Source organism: Oncorhynchus mykiss, chromosome 23 (genome assembly GCF_057628025.1).
Source record: "Oncorhynchus mykiss isolate SJ-2025 chromosome 23, ASM5762802v1, whole genome shotgun sequence".
In the NCBI taxonomy this organism is placed as follows: Eukaryota; Metazoa; Chordata; class Actinopteri; order Salmoniformes; family Salmonidae; genus Oncorhynchus; species Oncorhynchus mykiss.
The window spans coordinates 11,641,087-11,656,383 of NC_143044.1; the positions used below are offsets into that span (position 1 = coordinate 11,641,087).

General features: G+C 48.6%; 1 protein-coding gene across 5 annotated transcripts in view; it reads left to right on the top strand.

Annotated features, from left to right (window-relative positions):
* LOC110502443 (bifunctional heparan sulfate N-deacetylase/N-sulfotransferase 2) overlaps nucleotides 1-15,297 on the top strand; it is a 197,244-nt gene that overhangs the window by 155,125 nt on the left and 26,822 nt on the right. For 3 of the 5 annotated variants that reach the window (XM_021580468.3, XM_036959813.2, XM_090216915.1), the window contains 2 exons: nucleotides 11,439-11,490; nucleotides 13,541-15,247. In XM_021580468.3, coding sequence (XP_021436143.3) covers nucleotides 14,225-15,247 — 1,023 coding nt within the window. In that variant the 5' untranslated portion in view covers nucleotides 11,439-11,490; nucleotides 13,541-14,224. Of the gene's footprint in view, nucleotides 1-11,438; nucleotides 11,491-11,609; nucleotides 11,818-13,540; nucleotides 15,248-15,297 lie in introns of all 5 variants that reach the window. The other 2 variants (XM_021580469.3, XM_090216916.1) reach the window with 1 other exon arrangement.

The following is a 15,297-nucleotide window of genomic DNA, read 5'->3' on the forward strand; positions in this document are numbered from 1 at the left end:
AATTTCTCTACAATAAATCACCTCCAATGTCGTTTTGGAGAATTTGGTACCATGTCCTTCCGGCCACATCCCAGTTTGTTCTCATAGACTAGACGTAACATAAATGTAAATCCTGTGTATATGTGTATATGTTACGTTTGCTATGGTTACATAAGGCAGATGGTTACTCAAGGAAAAAATGTAAGAAGGGTGGATGAGTCGGCGTATAATGCGAACATCTAGCAACGCGAAGGTTGCGAATTCGAATCTAATCATGGACAACTTTAGCATTGTAATTAGCAACTTTTCAAACGCTTACTACTTCATTTATTTTTTCTTAATTTTTTTTTCTACTTTTAACCCTTTTTCTCTCCAATTACGTGGTATCCAATTTGTAGTTAGTCTTATCTTATTGCTGCAACTCCCGTACGGACTCGGGAGAGGCAAGGTCGAGAGCTGGGCGTCCTTTGAAACACAACCCAAACACGCCGCACTGCTTCTTCACACAATTGCCCTCTTAACCCAGAAACCAGTCGCACCAATGTGTCGGAGGAAACACAGTGCACCTGGCCCGCCACAGGAGTCGCTAGTGCGCGATGGGACAAGGACAACCCTGCTGGCCAAACCGTCCCCTAACCCGGCCAATTGTGCTACTTTTTTAAGCTACTTTGCAACTACTTAGCATGTTAGCTAACCCTTCTCCTAACCCTAACCTTAACTACTCCTAAACTTAACCCAAACCTCAACCCAAACCCCTGGCTTAGCTAACGTGCTTCACTGTTGGGATGGTGTTCTTCGGCTTGCAAGCCTCCCCCTTTTTCCTCCAAACATAACGATGGTCATTATGGCCAAACAGTTCTATTTTTGTTTCATCAGACCAGAGGACAGTTCTCCAAAAAGTATGATCTTTGTCCCTATGTGCAGTTGCAAAATGTAGTCTGGCTTTTTTATGGCGGTTTTGGAGCAGTGGCTTCTTCCTTGCTGAGCAGCCTTTCAGGTTATGTCGATATAGGACCTGTTTTACTGTGGATATAGATACTTTTGTACCTGTTTCCTCCAGCATCTTCACAAGGTCCTTTGCTGCTGTTCTGGGATTGATTTGCACTTAGCGCACCAAAGTACGTTCATCTCTAGGATACACAACGAGTCTCCTTCCTGAGTGTTGTGACGGCTGTGTGGTTCCGTCGCCGTGGATAGGGGCATGCTCCTTCTGCTATGTTCTGAAGTCCACGATCAGCTCCTTCATTTTCTTGAGGGAGAGGTTATTTTCCAAGCAGCACTCTGCCAGGTCCCTCACCACCTCCCTGTAGTCTCGTCATTGGTGGTCATCCAGTATGAATGAATTTTTGTATATATGTTTACTGTTTATGTCCCAGGTGAGTTCTATATTTGTGTATTTCAGAGAGCAGCAATGTGCCTCCTGTTCCCCCTCACTATACATTAATAGCCTGTGTGAATAAGACAGCTTCTTCCTGTCAATGCAATTAAATCTCTGAATGCCACCTTGTTTCAGTCTCCTGAGCAACTTTGCAGTATTATACTTTTTTATGTATTATTTCTCATTATTAGCCCAGAACGCTGTTCACATTTTCATTATGTACAGCTGGAAATAACTTTTTGGATTTCAGAGAGGCGTTAACTCACCAGCATTTCAACCAAGAATAAGACTTTCCTGAATTGGATCCTTTGTCCCGTACCTTCCAAAGCGATTGAATTTATCCCAGGGGCTGCTCCAAGATGCCGCCGGCGGAGAAGAGGTATTCGCAGTGGACAGTGCACACCATCCACCGCCTCTGTCCAGTCCCTGGACAATAAAGTTGACAGGCTCAGGGCGAGGATCTCCTTCCAGAGGGGGCTGTAACTTACTCTGTTTCACGGAATCATGGCTCTCTCTGGATATACAGTCCCCGTCCATACAGCCAGCTGGGTTTTCAATAGATTGTGCAGATAGAAAAACAGAACTCTCCGGGAAGAAGAAAGGTGGTGTAAGTTTCATGATTAACTACTCATGGTGTGATTGTGGTAACGTACAGGAACTCAAGTCCTTTTGTTCACCCGACCTAGAATACCTCACTATCAAATGACTTTTGATAGTTTCTTCACAGCCGGGGAATATTCCCCCTCAAGTGGATACCACGACCGCTCAAGGAACTACACTGGACCTTGCGCAAACTGGAAACTGCAAATCCTGAGGCCGCATTTATTATAGCTGGGGACCTTAATAAAGCAAATCTGAGGAAAACACTACCGAAGATCTATCAACACATCATCTGCAGTACTCGCACTTCAAAAACTCTCGACCATTGTTACTCTCCCTTCCGGGATGGCTAACAGGCTCTACCCCGACCTCCCTTCGGCAAATCAGATCACGACGCTATTTTGCTCCTCCATCCTATAAGTAGAAACTCAAACAGGAAGTGCCTGTGCTAATGTCATTTAACGCTGGTCTGACCAATCAAAATCCATGCTTCAAGACTGTTCAAGACTGATCACGCCAACTGGGATATGTTCTGGGTTGCCTCAGAATAACATTGATGCATACACTGACACGGTGATGGAGTTCATCAGGAAGTGTATAGGGGATGTTGTTCCCACTGTGACTAGATTAAAACCTATCCAAACCAAAAATGGTGGATAGATGGCAGCATTCACGAAAAACTGAAAGTGTGAACCACAGCATTTAACCACGGCAAGGTGACTGGGAATATGATTGAATACAAACATTCCAGTTATGCCCTCTGTAAGACAATCATACAGGCAAAAATGCCAGTACAGAGACAAAGTGGAGTCTCAATTCATCAGCTCAGACAGGCAGGGATTCCAGACAATCACGGATTATGGAAAACCAGCCACGCCGCGGACACCGACGTCTTGCTCCTGGACAAGCTAAACATCTAGAGGATTTGAGGATAACACAGTGCCTGCCAACACAGGCCACACCCAAGTACTGTGAGCTCTCGTAAACCTCACAAGGTTGCCGGCCCAGATGGCATCCCTAACTGCGGCCTCAGACCATGCGCAGAACAGCTGGCTGTTTCTCTCCCTATCCCAGTCTGCTGTCCCCACTTGCTTCAAGATGCCCACCATTGTTTGGGTAACCAAGAAAGCAAAGGTAACTTAACTAAATTACTCTCACCCCATTGCACTCACTTCTGTCATCATGAAGTGCTTTGAGTCTAGTTAAGGTTCATATCATCTCCACCTTACCAAACACCCTAGACCCACAAAATATGCATACAGCCCCAATAGATCCACAAATGAAGCAATCTCCATTGCACTGCACACTGCCCTATCCCATCGGGACAAGATAAATACCTAAATACCAGCCTTCAACACCACAGTAACATCCAAGCTCATCATTAAGCTGAACCCCGCCCTGTGCAACTGGACACTGGACTTCCTGACGGGCCGCACCTCAGGTGGTGAAGGTAGGAACAACACCTCCACTTTGCTGATCCTCAACACAGGAGCCCCACAAGGGTGCGTGCTCAGCCCCCTCCTGCACTAACTGTTCACCCATGACTGTGTGGCCACGTACGCCTCCAACTCAACCATCAAGTAAGTTTGCAGACAACAGCGGTAGGCCTGATTACCACCAATGACGAGACTACAGGGAGGTGGTGAGGGACCTGGCAGAGTGCTGCTTGGAAAATAACCTCTCCCTCAAGAAAATGAAGGAGCTGATCGTGGACTTCAGAACATAGCAGAAGGAGACATGCACACACTCCCAACAGGAGCACTTCAAAACACACTAACACAGTGTTGACCGTGCCGCTTTTCCGCTCGGATTATAGCCTTGGCCTGCTCTCTGAGAACGCACTGCCTCCTCAGTACTGGCTGCCAGACTGACACACACAAATACCGACACACACACATACTGACACACACACACACACACACACACACACACACACACACACGGAGCCACCAGGCCTTCCACCTAACCCCTATGCCAAGGCCAATGGCAATGCTCACATCAACCTTACCTCTCATGTTCAACCAAACCCCAGTGACTATACAGACAACGTATCTACTAATCTCCTGCATAGGTTAATGTATCTTATTTCCTCCTTGATTCCTATTTTGGCTATTACTGCATTATTATTGTTGAGGAGATAAAATTACCTATTTATTCAAAGCGTTATGGTTAGGCATAAGGTTAGTAGTGTGGTAAAAGGTTAGGTTTAAAATCAGATTTTAAGAAGAAACATTTAAGAAATAGGTGGGGTTTAGCCATAATTATGACTGTGAATGTGGACCTCATGATACCCCACTCCCTTTCAAATGTTGACATGCCCACATACACACACACGGTGGGTGGCCTTATGTGGCTCCTCCACCAGCCGTGCAGATGCATGCGGTTTATTACGTAAACACCAACAACGTTGCGTGTGGGAATGGAACGCGGCGGAGGTAGAAGGAATACAGCAGAATCCCATAGAATAACGACAACACACAGTCCCTCAACACATACTTCCTGTGTTTTGCTGCTGAGATTCCCTGAGCCTGATTCTTGTCAGTAGTGCTTTCTCAGCTGGGGTTTGTATTGTTTCAATCTCCTCTCCATCACTCCAGGGCCACTCTCTCCTGCCTGGTAAAATATACGCCTGATTCCCCTGTTTTGTCATGGCTCTGCTGGCGTGATACACAGATGGTAATGGAGGTCTCAGCCCCCTTGTGCTCTCTTTCTCCCCCTCTCTCTCCACCTCCACAATTGCCTCATTCCCTCCTTATCTCCAGCTGGCTGCCCTAGTGTTTGCATGGCACTCCATGGAGAGATTAACTGGGCCCCGGTGGTTTTGCGTAGCGGTAACGCACCTGGTAACAGTGTAAATATTGTGACATCTCTCCCTCTCTCTCTCTCTCTGTCTATCTCTCCCTCTCCCCCTCTCGCTCTGTCTGTCTCCCTCTTCCTGTCTATCTCTCTCCTGTTCTCTTATCCATCTCTCTCCCTACCCTCCTTTCTCCCTGCGCCAGTGCTCTGCTGCGACGGATGGCCTGCTTAATGAAGTGCCATCTCTAATCTTTAAATATTTAGTCTGCTTTAATGAGGAAGATTATATTTGAATGTTTTTCTCTGGGAGGCTGATGATGAAGAGAGGAATACTTTTTTTCTCTATCTCTGCGGCACCGAGCAGTCTTGGTGTGTCCTCTTCTGTCCTCTCAACTAAGACCATGGTCTCAAACTCAATGTAGATATTTTTAGCTGTCCATCTGGCTAACAAAGCCATGCCTGCCAGTGCTGTGTGTTTGCATTGCTTTCCAGGAACTGTCAAGCTATTGAATGACAGGAGGGAGAGAATACATTTGCTACATTTGCTAGTCAAAGGTAATCAAGTTGAACTAAGTCACCATAAATGGAAAGACCTAAAATAAAAGCTTACAGTAATTATCTTGTGTTTCCAGTCTATGAGAAGACCTCCCTCTGTCTTTCTATCATAGGCTGAAATGGGGAAATTCATTTGATTAAACTCAGCAAAATAAGAACTGTCCCTTTTTCAGGACCCTGTCTTTCAAAGATAATTCGTAAAAATGTAACACTGTTTCCCATGCTTGTACAATGAACCATAAACAACTAATGAACATTCACCTGTGGAACGGTCGCTAAGACACCAACAGCTTACAGAGGGTAGGCAATTAAGGTCACAGTTGTGAAAACTTAGGACACTAAAGAGGCCTTTTTACTGACTCTGAAAAGCACCAAAAGAAAGATTCCCAGTGTCCCTGCTCATCTGCGTGAACGTGCCTTAGGCATACTGCAAGGAGGCATGAGGACTGCAGATGTGGCCAGGGCAATAAATTGCAATGTCCGTACTGTGAGACGCCTAAGACAGCGCTACAGAGAGACCGGACGGACAGCTGATCGGCAGACCACGTGTAACAACACCTGCATAGGATCAGTACATCCGAACATCACACCTGCAGGACAGGTACAGGATGGGAACAACAACTGCACGAGTTACACCATGAACGCACAATCCCTCCATCAGTACTCAGACAGTCCGCAATAGACTGAGAGAGGCTGGACTGAGGGCTTGTAGGCCTGTTGTAAGGCAGGTCCTCACCAGATATCACCGGCAACAACGTCGCCTATGGGCACAAACCCACCGTCGCTGGACCAGGCAGGACTGGCAAAAAGTGCTCTTCACTGACAAGTCGCGGTTTTGTCTCACCAGGGGTGATGGTCGGATTCGCGGTTATCGTTGAAGGAATGAGCGAGGGGTACACCGGGGCCTGTACTCTGGAGCGGGATCGATTTGGAGGTGGAGGGTCCGTCATGGTCTAGGGTGGTGTGTCACAGCATCATCGGACTGAGCTTGTTGTCATTGCAGGCAATCTCAATGCTGTTCTTACAGGGAAGACATCCTCCTCCCTCATGTGGTACCCTTCCTGCAGGAACTGGCAAATCTGTTGCAGCCCATGAGGAGGAGATGCACTGCAGTACTTCATGCAGCTGGTGGCCACACCAAATACTGACTGTTATTTTTGTAGTTTTGACCTCACCTTTTTTCAGGGACACATTATTCTATTTCAATTAGTCACATGTCTGTGGAACTTGTTCAGTTTATGTCTCAGTTGTTGAATCTTAATATGTTCATGCAAATATTTACACATGTAAAGTTTGCTGAAAATAAACGCAGTTGACAGGACGTTTATTTTTTTGCTGAGTTTCTATCAGTCGGTGCTGGCTCACATAGCAGTCCATGTTATGATCTACTCATAACTCCAATAGAGTGTTGCTAGTCAGGAAGAGATAATGATCAGATCATTGTTCATGGTTTTTCTATGAGCTCCATCTACACTCAATTGTGAACGTGTTGTAGTTGAACATTAGCTGAGGGTTATGGTCAACTCAAGTGATAGGTACTATTTAAAATACCATAGATTACCACATTGTTTTGTGGCACCCTTGGGGCCGGTTTCCCAGACACGGATAAATCCTAGTCGCAAACTAAAAAGCATTCTCAATGGTGAATCTACATTCTAATTGACTTTAAGTCCAGGACTAGTTTTAATATGTATCTGGGAAACCGGCCCAGTTTTAATGCCCGAAGTTTATACGATTATAAAAAAATATATAGACGAGTATGTTCTAATCTATCTATTACCATAGACTCCGTGCCTGGCCTCCAACTAAAGAGAAGATATCCACAGTGTTTGAAGCCAGACAAACTCCATGGCAACGAAGGAGAAAACGAATGAAGAGAGGGACTTATCTGAGTCCAGAACACTCCATTTTAGTCCTGCGGTATGAGAGAGCTCTTCTATCGACCCTCATACAAATTCATAACCTGCTAAACAAACACACAGAGTTCAGCTTTCATGTAACACTGGGGAAAACCGGCAGATCTGTCGCTCTCATCGTTGCTGAACAACCTTATTCCAAGATCACTCAACAACAAGGAACAAACGTGCAGAGAAATACAACCGACCCTCCTGCCTGCTTGTTTCATGTTAGGTGTCAGCGCTGCTCACAGTCTACCGGGCGTGCTGTTCTGTTGGAACCCCTTAGGGGGATGGATGGATGGAGAGAGAGAGAGAGGGAGGGAGGGCATTTCCTCCCGGAATTTGATGGTCAGCATTCCTCTGATTGGGCTTTTGGGTGCATGACCCCGGGGTCCGAACAGAGGAGGGTTGAAGAGGGGGAGGACTTCATGTTTTCCTTTCTTCCCTTTGTTCCGTCTGCTTTTTGGTTCACAGAGCAAACACAGTGGTTCTCGTCCCTCTTGATATTCCAGTAGATGGACATGCATCTGATCAACACAGCAGGCTTCTCGATCCATCCTTTCGGCTAGGTGAATTACACGCACATATACAGTTTCTCTCAATTTATCCGATTCAATTCAGGCCAACCATGTACCCTAATCTGACCCTATGCCTTATTTAGGAGATACATATTCATGGTAACCTCCACTTAAAGTATTTCATTTTTTTAACATGGATCTCCAAGAGCAGCATTTTAAGTCTATTGTTCTCAGTCTTGCCATTGGCCCTCACAAAATGCAATTTGAGGCTTTGCTTTTTTGACCCCATTTATCAGGGTTTCCAGTCAGGCTCTTTGTAAGTGTTGGATGGATAAGTCATAGGTTATACTGACCATGAGGCAGTGCACCTGTGAGTGAATAAATAAGACACCCCTGGGGCCACATAACAGTCCCCTGCCCTTCTTTCCTGTTGCCTTCAAAGGAGCCCAGTCATTGTGTTACTGTGGGCCTATCTCCCCCTACCGGTGGGTTCCTGCATTGAATGTACTGACTTGGTAGGATGAAGTTGTTGCCACTAGACAATGATGTAAGTATTGCGTTCCACCCCCCCCCCCCCCCCATGGTTAAAGTTATTAGGGTAGGGTAATCTGATCCTAGACCTGTGTCTTAGGTCAACCCCTCATCATCTTGCCTGGATGGATCTGTGGAATGTGAGGCACCAGTAGAAACGGCGGCCTCCCACCAGGCCCTCTGGTATACCGTAGTCTCAGGTCAGGGGTCAGTCAAATGGTGTGGACAGGATGCATGCTGGTCCTTAATAGAGACGCTCGTAAGAGCAAACCCAGGTGTAGGACTGCAATGGTGTTTGTGTGTGTGCTTACATAGACTGGAGCCTTATTCACTATCATACAATCTTGCAGCATTCTTAAATCTTCTCTAGATCGAATAACCTCTGTTATCGTCTGATCTGTCATTCCCTCTGCCCTCTGCTTCCCTGTGTTATCTTGCCTAATTTAAAAACACATGGCTGCTCTCTTCTGAGTGTAAAGAAAATACATCAATAATTTAAACTACCAGAATTAATAACAGGGCATCTGTCCGGCATATGGATAGTTTAGTATGTAATGCTCTGTGTTTAGTATGTGCTCTGTGTTTAGTATGTAATGCTCTGTGATTTGAAGTATAATCAGGGACTTTCCAACCCAGGAACCCATCTGGTCCTGTGATAGAGGTCGTCAGAGTCCCCTCATTTCCACTCTTTATCTGCATGCCATTCTATATACTGTAGCGCTTCTATAGTCAGGATGCAGTAAAATAAGGAGAGGGTTTGAAAGAGAAATGCTTACCTTTTTTCTAGGAAAAATCTCTCTGTGGGCTTTATGTTCCAGATCGGCACTCATTCAGGATGAGCTTGTTCAGTTTGTTTTTGATGCCCAAATATACTCTCTTGCGCACTTTCTCTCTTTCACACACCTTTGAGAGAGAACCTCGCCCCACACACACACACACACACACACATACCTCCCCAGCTCCCACCTGCTGCCCTGTTTGTGTCTGCTGATCCAGTCTGCAGCAGGGTGGGGTCTGTGGGATTAGTAGTCGGAGTCTCTCCTTTTCTCTGTGGTTTAGTCCTCCCTCCCCAGTGTGAGCCAGACGAGCCCGGGGTGAGGAGGAGGACCTAATACGGTTCAAGCCTGCTCCTCCAGCCGTCAGCAGCCTCAGCATTTAGGCTTTATAAGCTGCTCAGGGCGATAGCCCCGGGCCACTGCTACTGACAGGAGGCAGCTGGAAGGGAGCGCTCTCTATAAACTACACTGCTCAAAAAAATAAAGGGAACACTAAAATAACACATCCTAGATCTGAATGAATGAAATATTCTTATTAAATACTTTTTTCTTTACATAGTTGAATGTGCTGACAACAAAATCACACAAAAATGATCAATGGAAATCAAATGTCTCAACCCATGGAGGTCTGGATTTGGAGTCACACTCAAAATTAAAGTGGAAAACCACACTACAGGCTGATCCAACTTTGATGTAATGTCCTTAAAACAAGTCAAAATGAGGCTCAGTAGTGTGTGTGGCCTCCACGTGCCTGTATGACCTCCCGACAACGCCTGGGCATGCTCCTGATGAGGTGGCGGATGGTCTCCTGAAGGATCTCCTCCCAGACCTGGACTATAGCATCCGCCAACTCCTGGACAGTCTGTGGTGCAACGTGGCGTTGGTGAATGGAGCGAGACTTGATGTCCCAGATGTGCTCAATTGGATTCAGGTCTGGGGAACGGGCAGGCCAGTCCATAGCATCAATGCCTTCCTCTTGCAGGAACTGCTGACACACTCCAGACACATGAGGTCTTGCATTAGGAGGAACCCAGGGCCAACCGCACCAGCATATGGTCTCACAAGGGGTCTGAGGATCTCATCTCGGTACCTAATGGCAGTCAGGCTACCTCTGGCGAGCACATGGAGGGCTGTGAGGCCCCCCAAAGAAATGCACCCATGACTGACCCACCGCCAAACCGGTCATGCTGGAGGATGTTGCAGGCAGCAGAACATTCTCCACGGCGTCTCCAGACTCTGTCACATCTGTCACATGTGCTCAGTGTGAACCTGCTTTCATCTGTGAAGAGCACAGGGTGCCAGTGGCGAATTTGCTAATCTTGGTGTTCTCTGGCAAATGCCAAACGTCCTGCACGGTGTTGGGCTGTAAGCACAGCCCCCACCTGTGTACGTCGGGCCCTCATACCACCCTTATGGAGTCTGTTTCTGACCGTTTGAGCAGACACATGCACATTTGTGGCCTGCTGGAGGTAATTTTGCAGGGCTTTGGCAGTGCTCCTCCTTGCACAAAGGCGGAGGTAGCGGTCCTGCTGCTGGGTTGTTGCCCTCCTACGGCCTCCTCCACGTCTCCTGATGTACTGGCCTGTCTCCTGGTAGCGCCTACATGCTCTGGACACTACGCTGACAGACACAGCAAACCTTCTTGCCACAGCTCGCATTGATGTGCCATCCTGGATGAGCTGCACTACCTGAGCCACTTGTGTGGGGTGTAGACTCCGTCTCATGCTACCACTAGAGTGAAAGCACCGCCAGCATTCAAAAGTGACCAAACATCAGCCAGGAAGCATAGGAACTGAGAAGTGGTCTGTGGTCACCACCTGCAGAACCACTCCTTTATTGGGGGTGTCTTGCTAATTGCCTATAATTTCCACCTGTTGTGTCTTCCATTTGCACAACAGCATGTGAAATGTATTGTCAATCAGTGTTGCTTCCTAAGTGGACAGTTTGATTTCACAGAAGTGTGATTTACTTGGAGTTACATTGTGTTGATTAAGTGTTCCCTTTATTTTTTTGAGCAGTGTATATAAGGAGGAGTGGAGCAGGAAGCTCAATGAATCAGTTTGGCCTTGGTGTGAAATGGTCAGTGACCAGCTCATTTCCCTCTCCTCTCCCCCACATCGTTGGGCTTAACCGTCCTGGACCTGCTCTTGGGGCCGGTTTCTGTCTTAAATGTCAGCTGTAAAATCTGTCAAATTCACTGGGAGCCCTGTGGGACTCATGGTTGTGTTCAGGGTCAAACGCTCTGTCTCTTTCTGTTTTTCTCTCTCTTACCCGAAGGCTTGTCTGTGTGGCTGGGAGGATGACTGGGCGCTATGTAGATAGAAAATACACTGAACACCCACTCTTTAGATGGGGAAATCTCAGCACTGCATTCTCATGTTCTTTCTTTCTGCTCTCTCCCTCACAGGTTTTCCTGCCTGACCAACCTCGTTAGATAAGACACACACGCCTTTTTTCAGGTGAGACCTCTCTGCTTCCTCCTGTCATAACACCACCTCAAACCTACCACCTCTGTTTACCCCCCAGTCTGTCAGATCCTTACACTAGTCGCTATTACCCCACCTCCATTCTTTTCCAGGTATGACCACCAACTCAGTAGTAAAACAAAAAAACAAACATTACTTCAGAGGACAAGGTGACGCTGACCCATCGTTCCCTTCGATAGCCCACCCAACCCAGTGCCGCCTCCTCACCCAGTTTCTGTGCCCCTGTGGGAGGAGAAGGAGGACCCTGTGTTGTTGTGATTTGTCTCCCTGCAGCCAGTTGGAGGGGAATTGGTCAGCGAGGTGAGGCTGTTCTCAGGCTAAAAATAGAGCAGGTTCCTGTTTCAGGATGCCCCCCCCCCCCCCCTGTTCACACTGAGGGTGATGGGTTGTGTCTGCGTTGAGGGAGGGAGGTCCGCTCCAGAGCGCCACGTCTCAGAGGTTCTGTGTTGGGGGCGGAGGGTTGGGGGATGCGGGGGGTTCAGAGCGGAAGCACCATGAGGGTTTCTCTTGTTACATTATAGTCGGGAGGGTCTCTGTCAAGATCTTTCTCTCTCCTTCCTCAAGTTCTTGCTTACCTTTTTCTTTATCACTCCTCATTGTCCATTCTGGATCTCTCTTGCCGTCTGTGTGTTCATCTTCCTTTGTGTTTTACTCCGTCTTTGTTTCTCTCGGTCAAGGTGCCTTTGTTAAAGCCAAGGCTTAGTTGGCACTTCTGAGAGAAAAATGATCCTTTAAGTGCTTGCCCAGGGAATGTTGCGTAGGGGCATGGTGGATGACATTGATCATGTCAGGGAAACTTTGATAGATTGCAGCATCCTGTTTATAATGCAGGGCTGTGAGAGTCTGTCTTGGCTTCGGACTCGATGTCTGTTTTTTTTGTTAATAACGAACTGATATGGGCTACTTGTTTTGCTCTTTGCAGTTAACCACATATTTGTATTTGCACTGTAGCGCCATGTTGGCTTCTTCCAGTCCCCCCACAGTGATAAATGATCCAGCCAGTCTGCAGGGACTGAGACACTCTTTCACTGCTGATGTATGGATTTGCGTGAGCTAGTTTCGTAACCTGGTCTCAGTGGAATCAACCCAGCCCACTGCAGGTGGAATGCCTTAAATTTCTGGTGGCTCCCGTTTAAGGCAGGTGTTGTTCTGGAGATATTTCCCAGTTTGCTAACACACTGACAGTGAGCAGCTCTCGTGGCATTGAGTTCCCTGACCCCCCCCCCCCCCCCCCCACGGAGCTACCATTGTGCACCTGCGTCTGTGTTCGACCGGCTGCAATCGTAAACAAAATATTGTGCTGTGCAGCATTGGCCCACTTTTGAGATTGTGAACACCCTCAGCCACCCACCCACACAGCCATATAATCATTCACGTTTAAGGTCAGAGTTTTCCTTTCACACCTGTAACGCTATCTTTGTGGAGGAAGAGAGTGCGGGAGGAGGTTCAGGTTCTGCCGTGGCTATTTTGGGCTTCATGAGAAAATGTGTTCATGACACAGGGCTTCGGAGATGGCCTGGTTTTGAGTTGGGGGGGGACATGGTGGGAAATTCACGAGGCTGCAATTTTTAGGCCATATGGAAGCATCATGAAATCAGATGATCAGTAAACTCACCCTGCCTCATGTTCTGACTTGTTCTCTGAAGACGTAGGGTTTTGGGCCACTGTCAGCAAACAGACGACGTGTACCCACTGGGAACAACTCAGTCTGACAGGAAGTTACTCTCTTAAGGTTTTATAGCTGCCTTTGATTTATTATGCTGTTAGCTGAGCAGTTTTTGAAAGTGCAAACAAATAATTTTTGCCTATCAATGTCAAGTTAACATGCATTTGTACTTTTAATTGAATTGCTGTCTTTGTTGACCCTGCTTCACCACTTTTACTTCTGTTTCAGTTTTGCGTTGTCATGAGAAAGACATTATCCTGAGGACACATTTTGGATATGAGAACATGGTGTGATCTGATGTGCACTAACCCTACTTTCTCTCTCTCTCTTCTCTCTCACATTCTGCCCCTCCTTCAGGCTTTTTCTCCCTCTGCCGCCCCCAAGATGAGCAGGCTGGGCCTCCACAGGGGGCAGTGTTCAGGGTGCGCCCCAGCCCCAACCGGCCCCCAGCCGAGAAGCTGCTGAACATAACGTACAGCCACACACACACAGAACCTGAGAGCAGGAGCTACACACCCACGATAGGGTCGAGATACAACCAGTGTCTCCTGATAACGGCCGTGTTTACATGTGTACAAGGGAGTGGTGTGGTGTTCAGTGACGGAGAAAGGAGAGAGATCCGCCTAGAGGAGGGGAGCGAGCGGAGGAGGAGGAGTGTGAGGAACACACAGAGAGAGAAACCCAATCCTCTTCGGTAGCAGAGCTGCGGACGGGCGAGCCTGGGAGAAAGAGAGAGAGAGAGGGAGGAGAGTGTAGAGGGAGCCCTAAGTCCAGCGCAGACGGTCAGAGCAGCCAGCCAGGCAGGCATCTTGTCCTGCATACAGAGAGGTGGAGCGACGAGCAGGGCCCCAGACGGAGAGTCATGGGCTATGGGGGCCATGGTGACCTAGCGTAAATGGCTATTCCTCAGCACAGCTTGGTGCCAGTGTCTGGAGCTCAACCCTCCCCCTCCTCCTCTTCTTGTGTCCCTGCCCGCTGCTGTGCCACGCTGCTGTTCGTCCCCGACGCTGCCTTCTGCTCTGCCCCTGTCGTGCTGCGGCTATGGTGGCCAGCCTGTGGAAGCTGGTGCGGGGCGTCAGGCAACTGGAGCTCCATCGCCTCATCCTGGCGCTCATCGTCTTCTGCCTCCTCTCCATGGCCTTCTTGGCCTACTACGTCAGCAACAGCCCCAAGATCAAGGAGGCACCCCCGCTGCCCTTCAGTGACTGCGGGGGGGTGCCGGTGGCTGTGGGAGGGGGGCAGCGGGCGCCCCTCTTCCTGCCTCGCTCAGGCCGACTGCGCCAGGTGAAGGCCATGGACAACTCTCGTACGGATCCGGTGGTGCTGGTGTTTGTAGAGAGCATCTACTCTCAGCTGGGCCAGGAGATCGTGGCCATCCTGGAGTCCAGCCGCTTCCGCTACCGCACCGAGATCGCCCCAGGGAAGGGAGACATGCCCACGCTGACTGAGCGCAACCGTGGCCGATACGCCCTCGTTATCTACGAGAACTTGCTGAAGTACGTCAACCTGGACGCCTGGAACCGCGATCTGCTGGACAAGTACTGCGTGGAGTACAGTGTAGGCATCATCGGCTTCTTCAAGGCCAATGAGAACTCGCTGCTCAGCGCCCAACTCAAGGGCTTCCCTCTCTTTCTGCACTCCCACCTGGGTCTGAGGGACTACCGAATCAACCCCAATGCCCCTCTGCTTTACATCACCAGACCTAATGAGGTGGAGCAGGGCCCCCTGCCCGGGGACGACTGGACTGTGTTCCAGTCCAACCACTCCACCTACGAGCCTGTCCTCCTGGCCAGCACCAAGTCCTCTGACGCCCTGACCCACCCGGGGCCACTCAGGGCTATGCACTCCACCGTGGTCCAGGACCTGGGGCTTCACGACGGCATCCAGAGGGTCTTGTTTGGAAACAACCTGTCCTACTGGTTGCACAAGCTGGTGTTTGTGGACGCCATCGCCTACCTGACGGGCAAGCGGCTCTGCCTCTCGCTGGAGCGCCACCTGCTGGTGGACGTGGACGACATCTTCGTGGGCAAGGAGGGCACCCGCATGAAGGTGACCGACGTAGAGGTGGGTTCACTTGGTCTTTCTTTCTCTCACACTCTCCCTCTCTGCTCTCA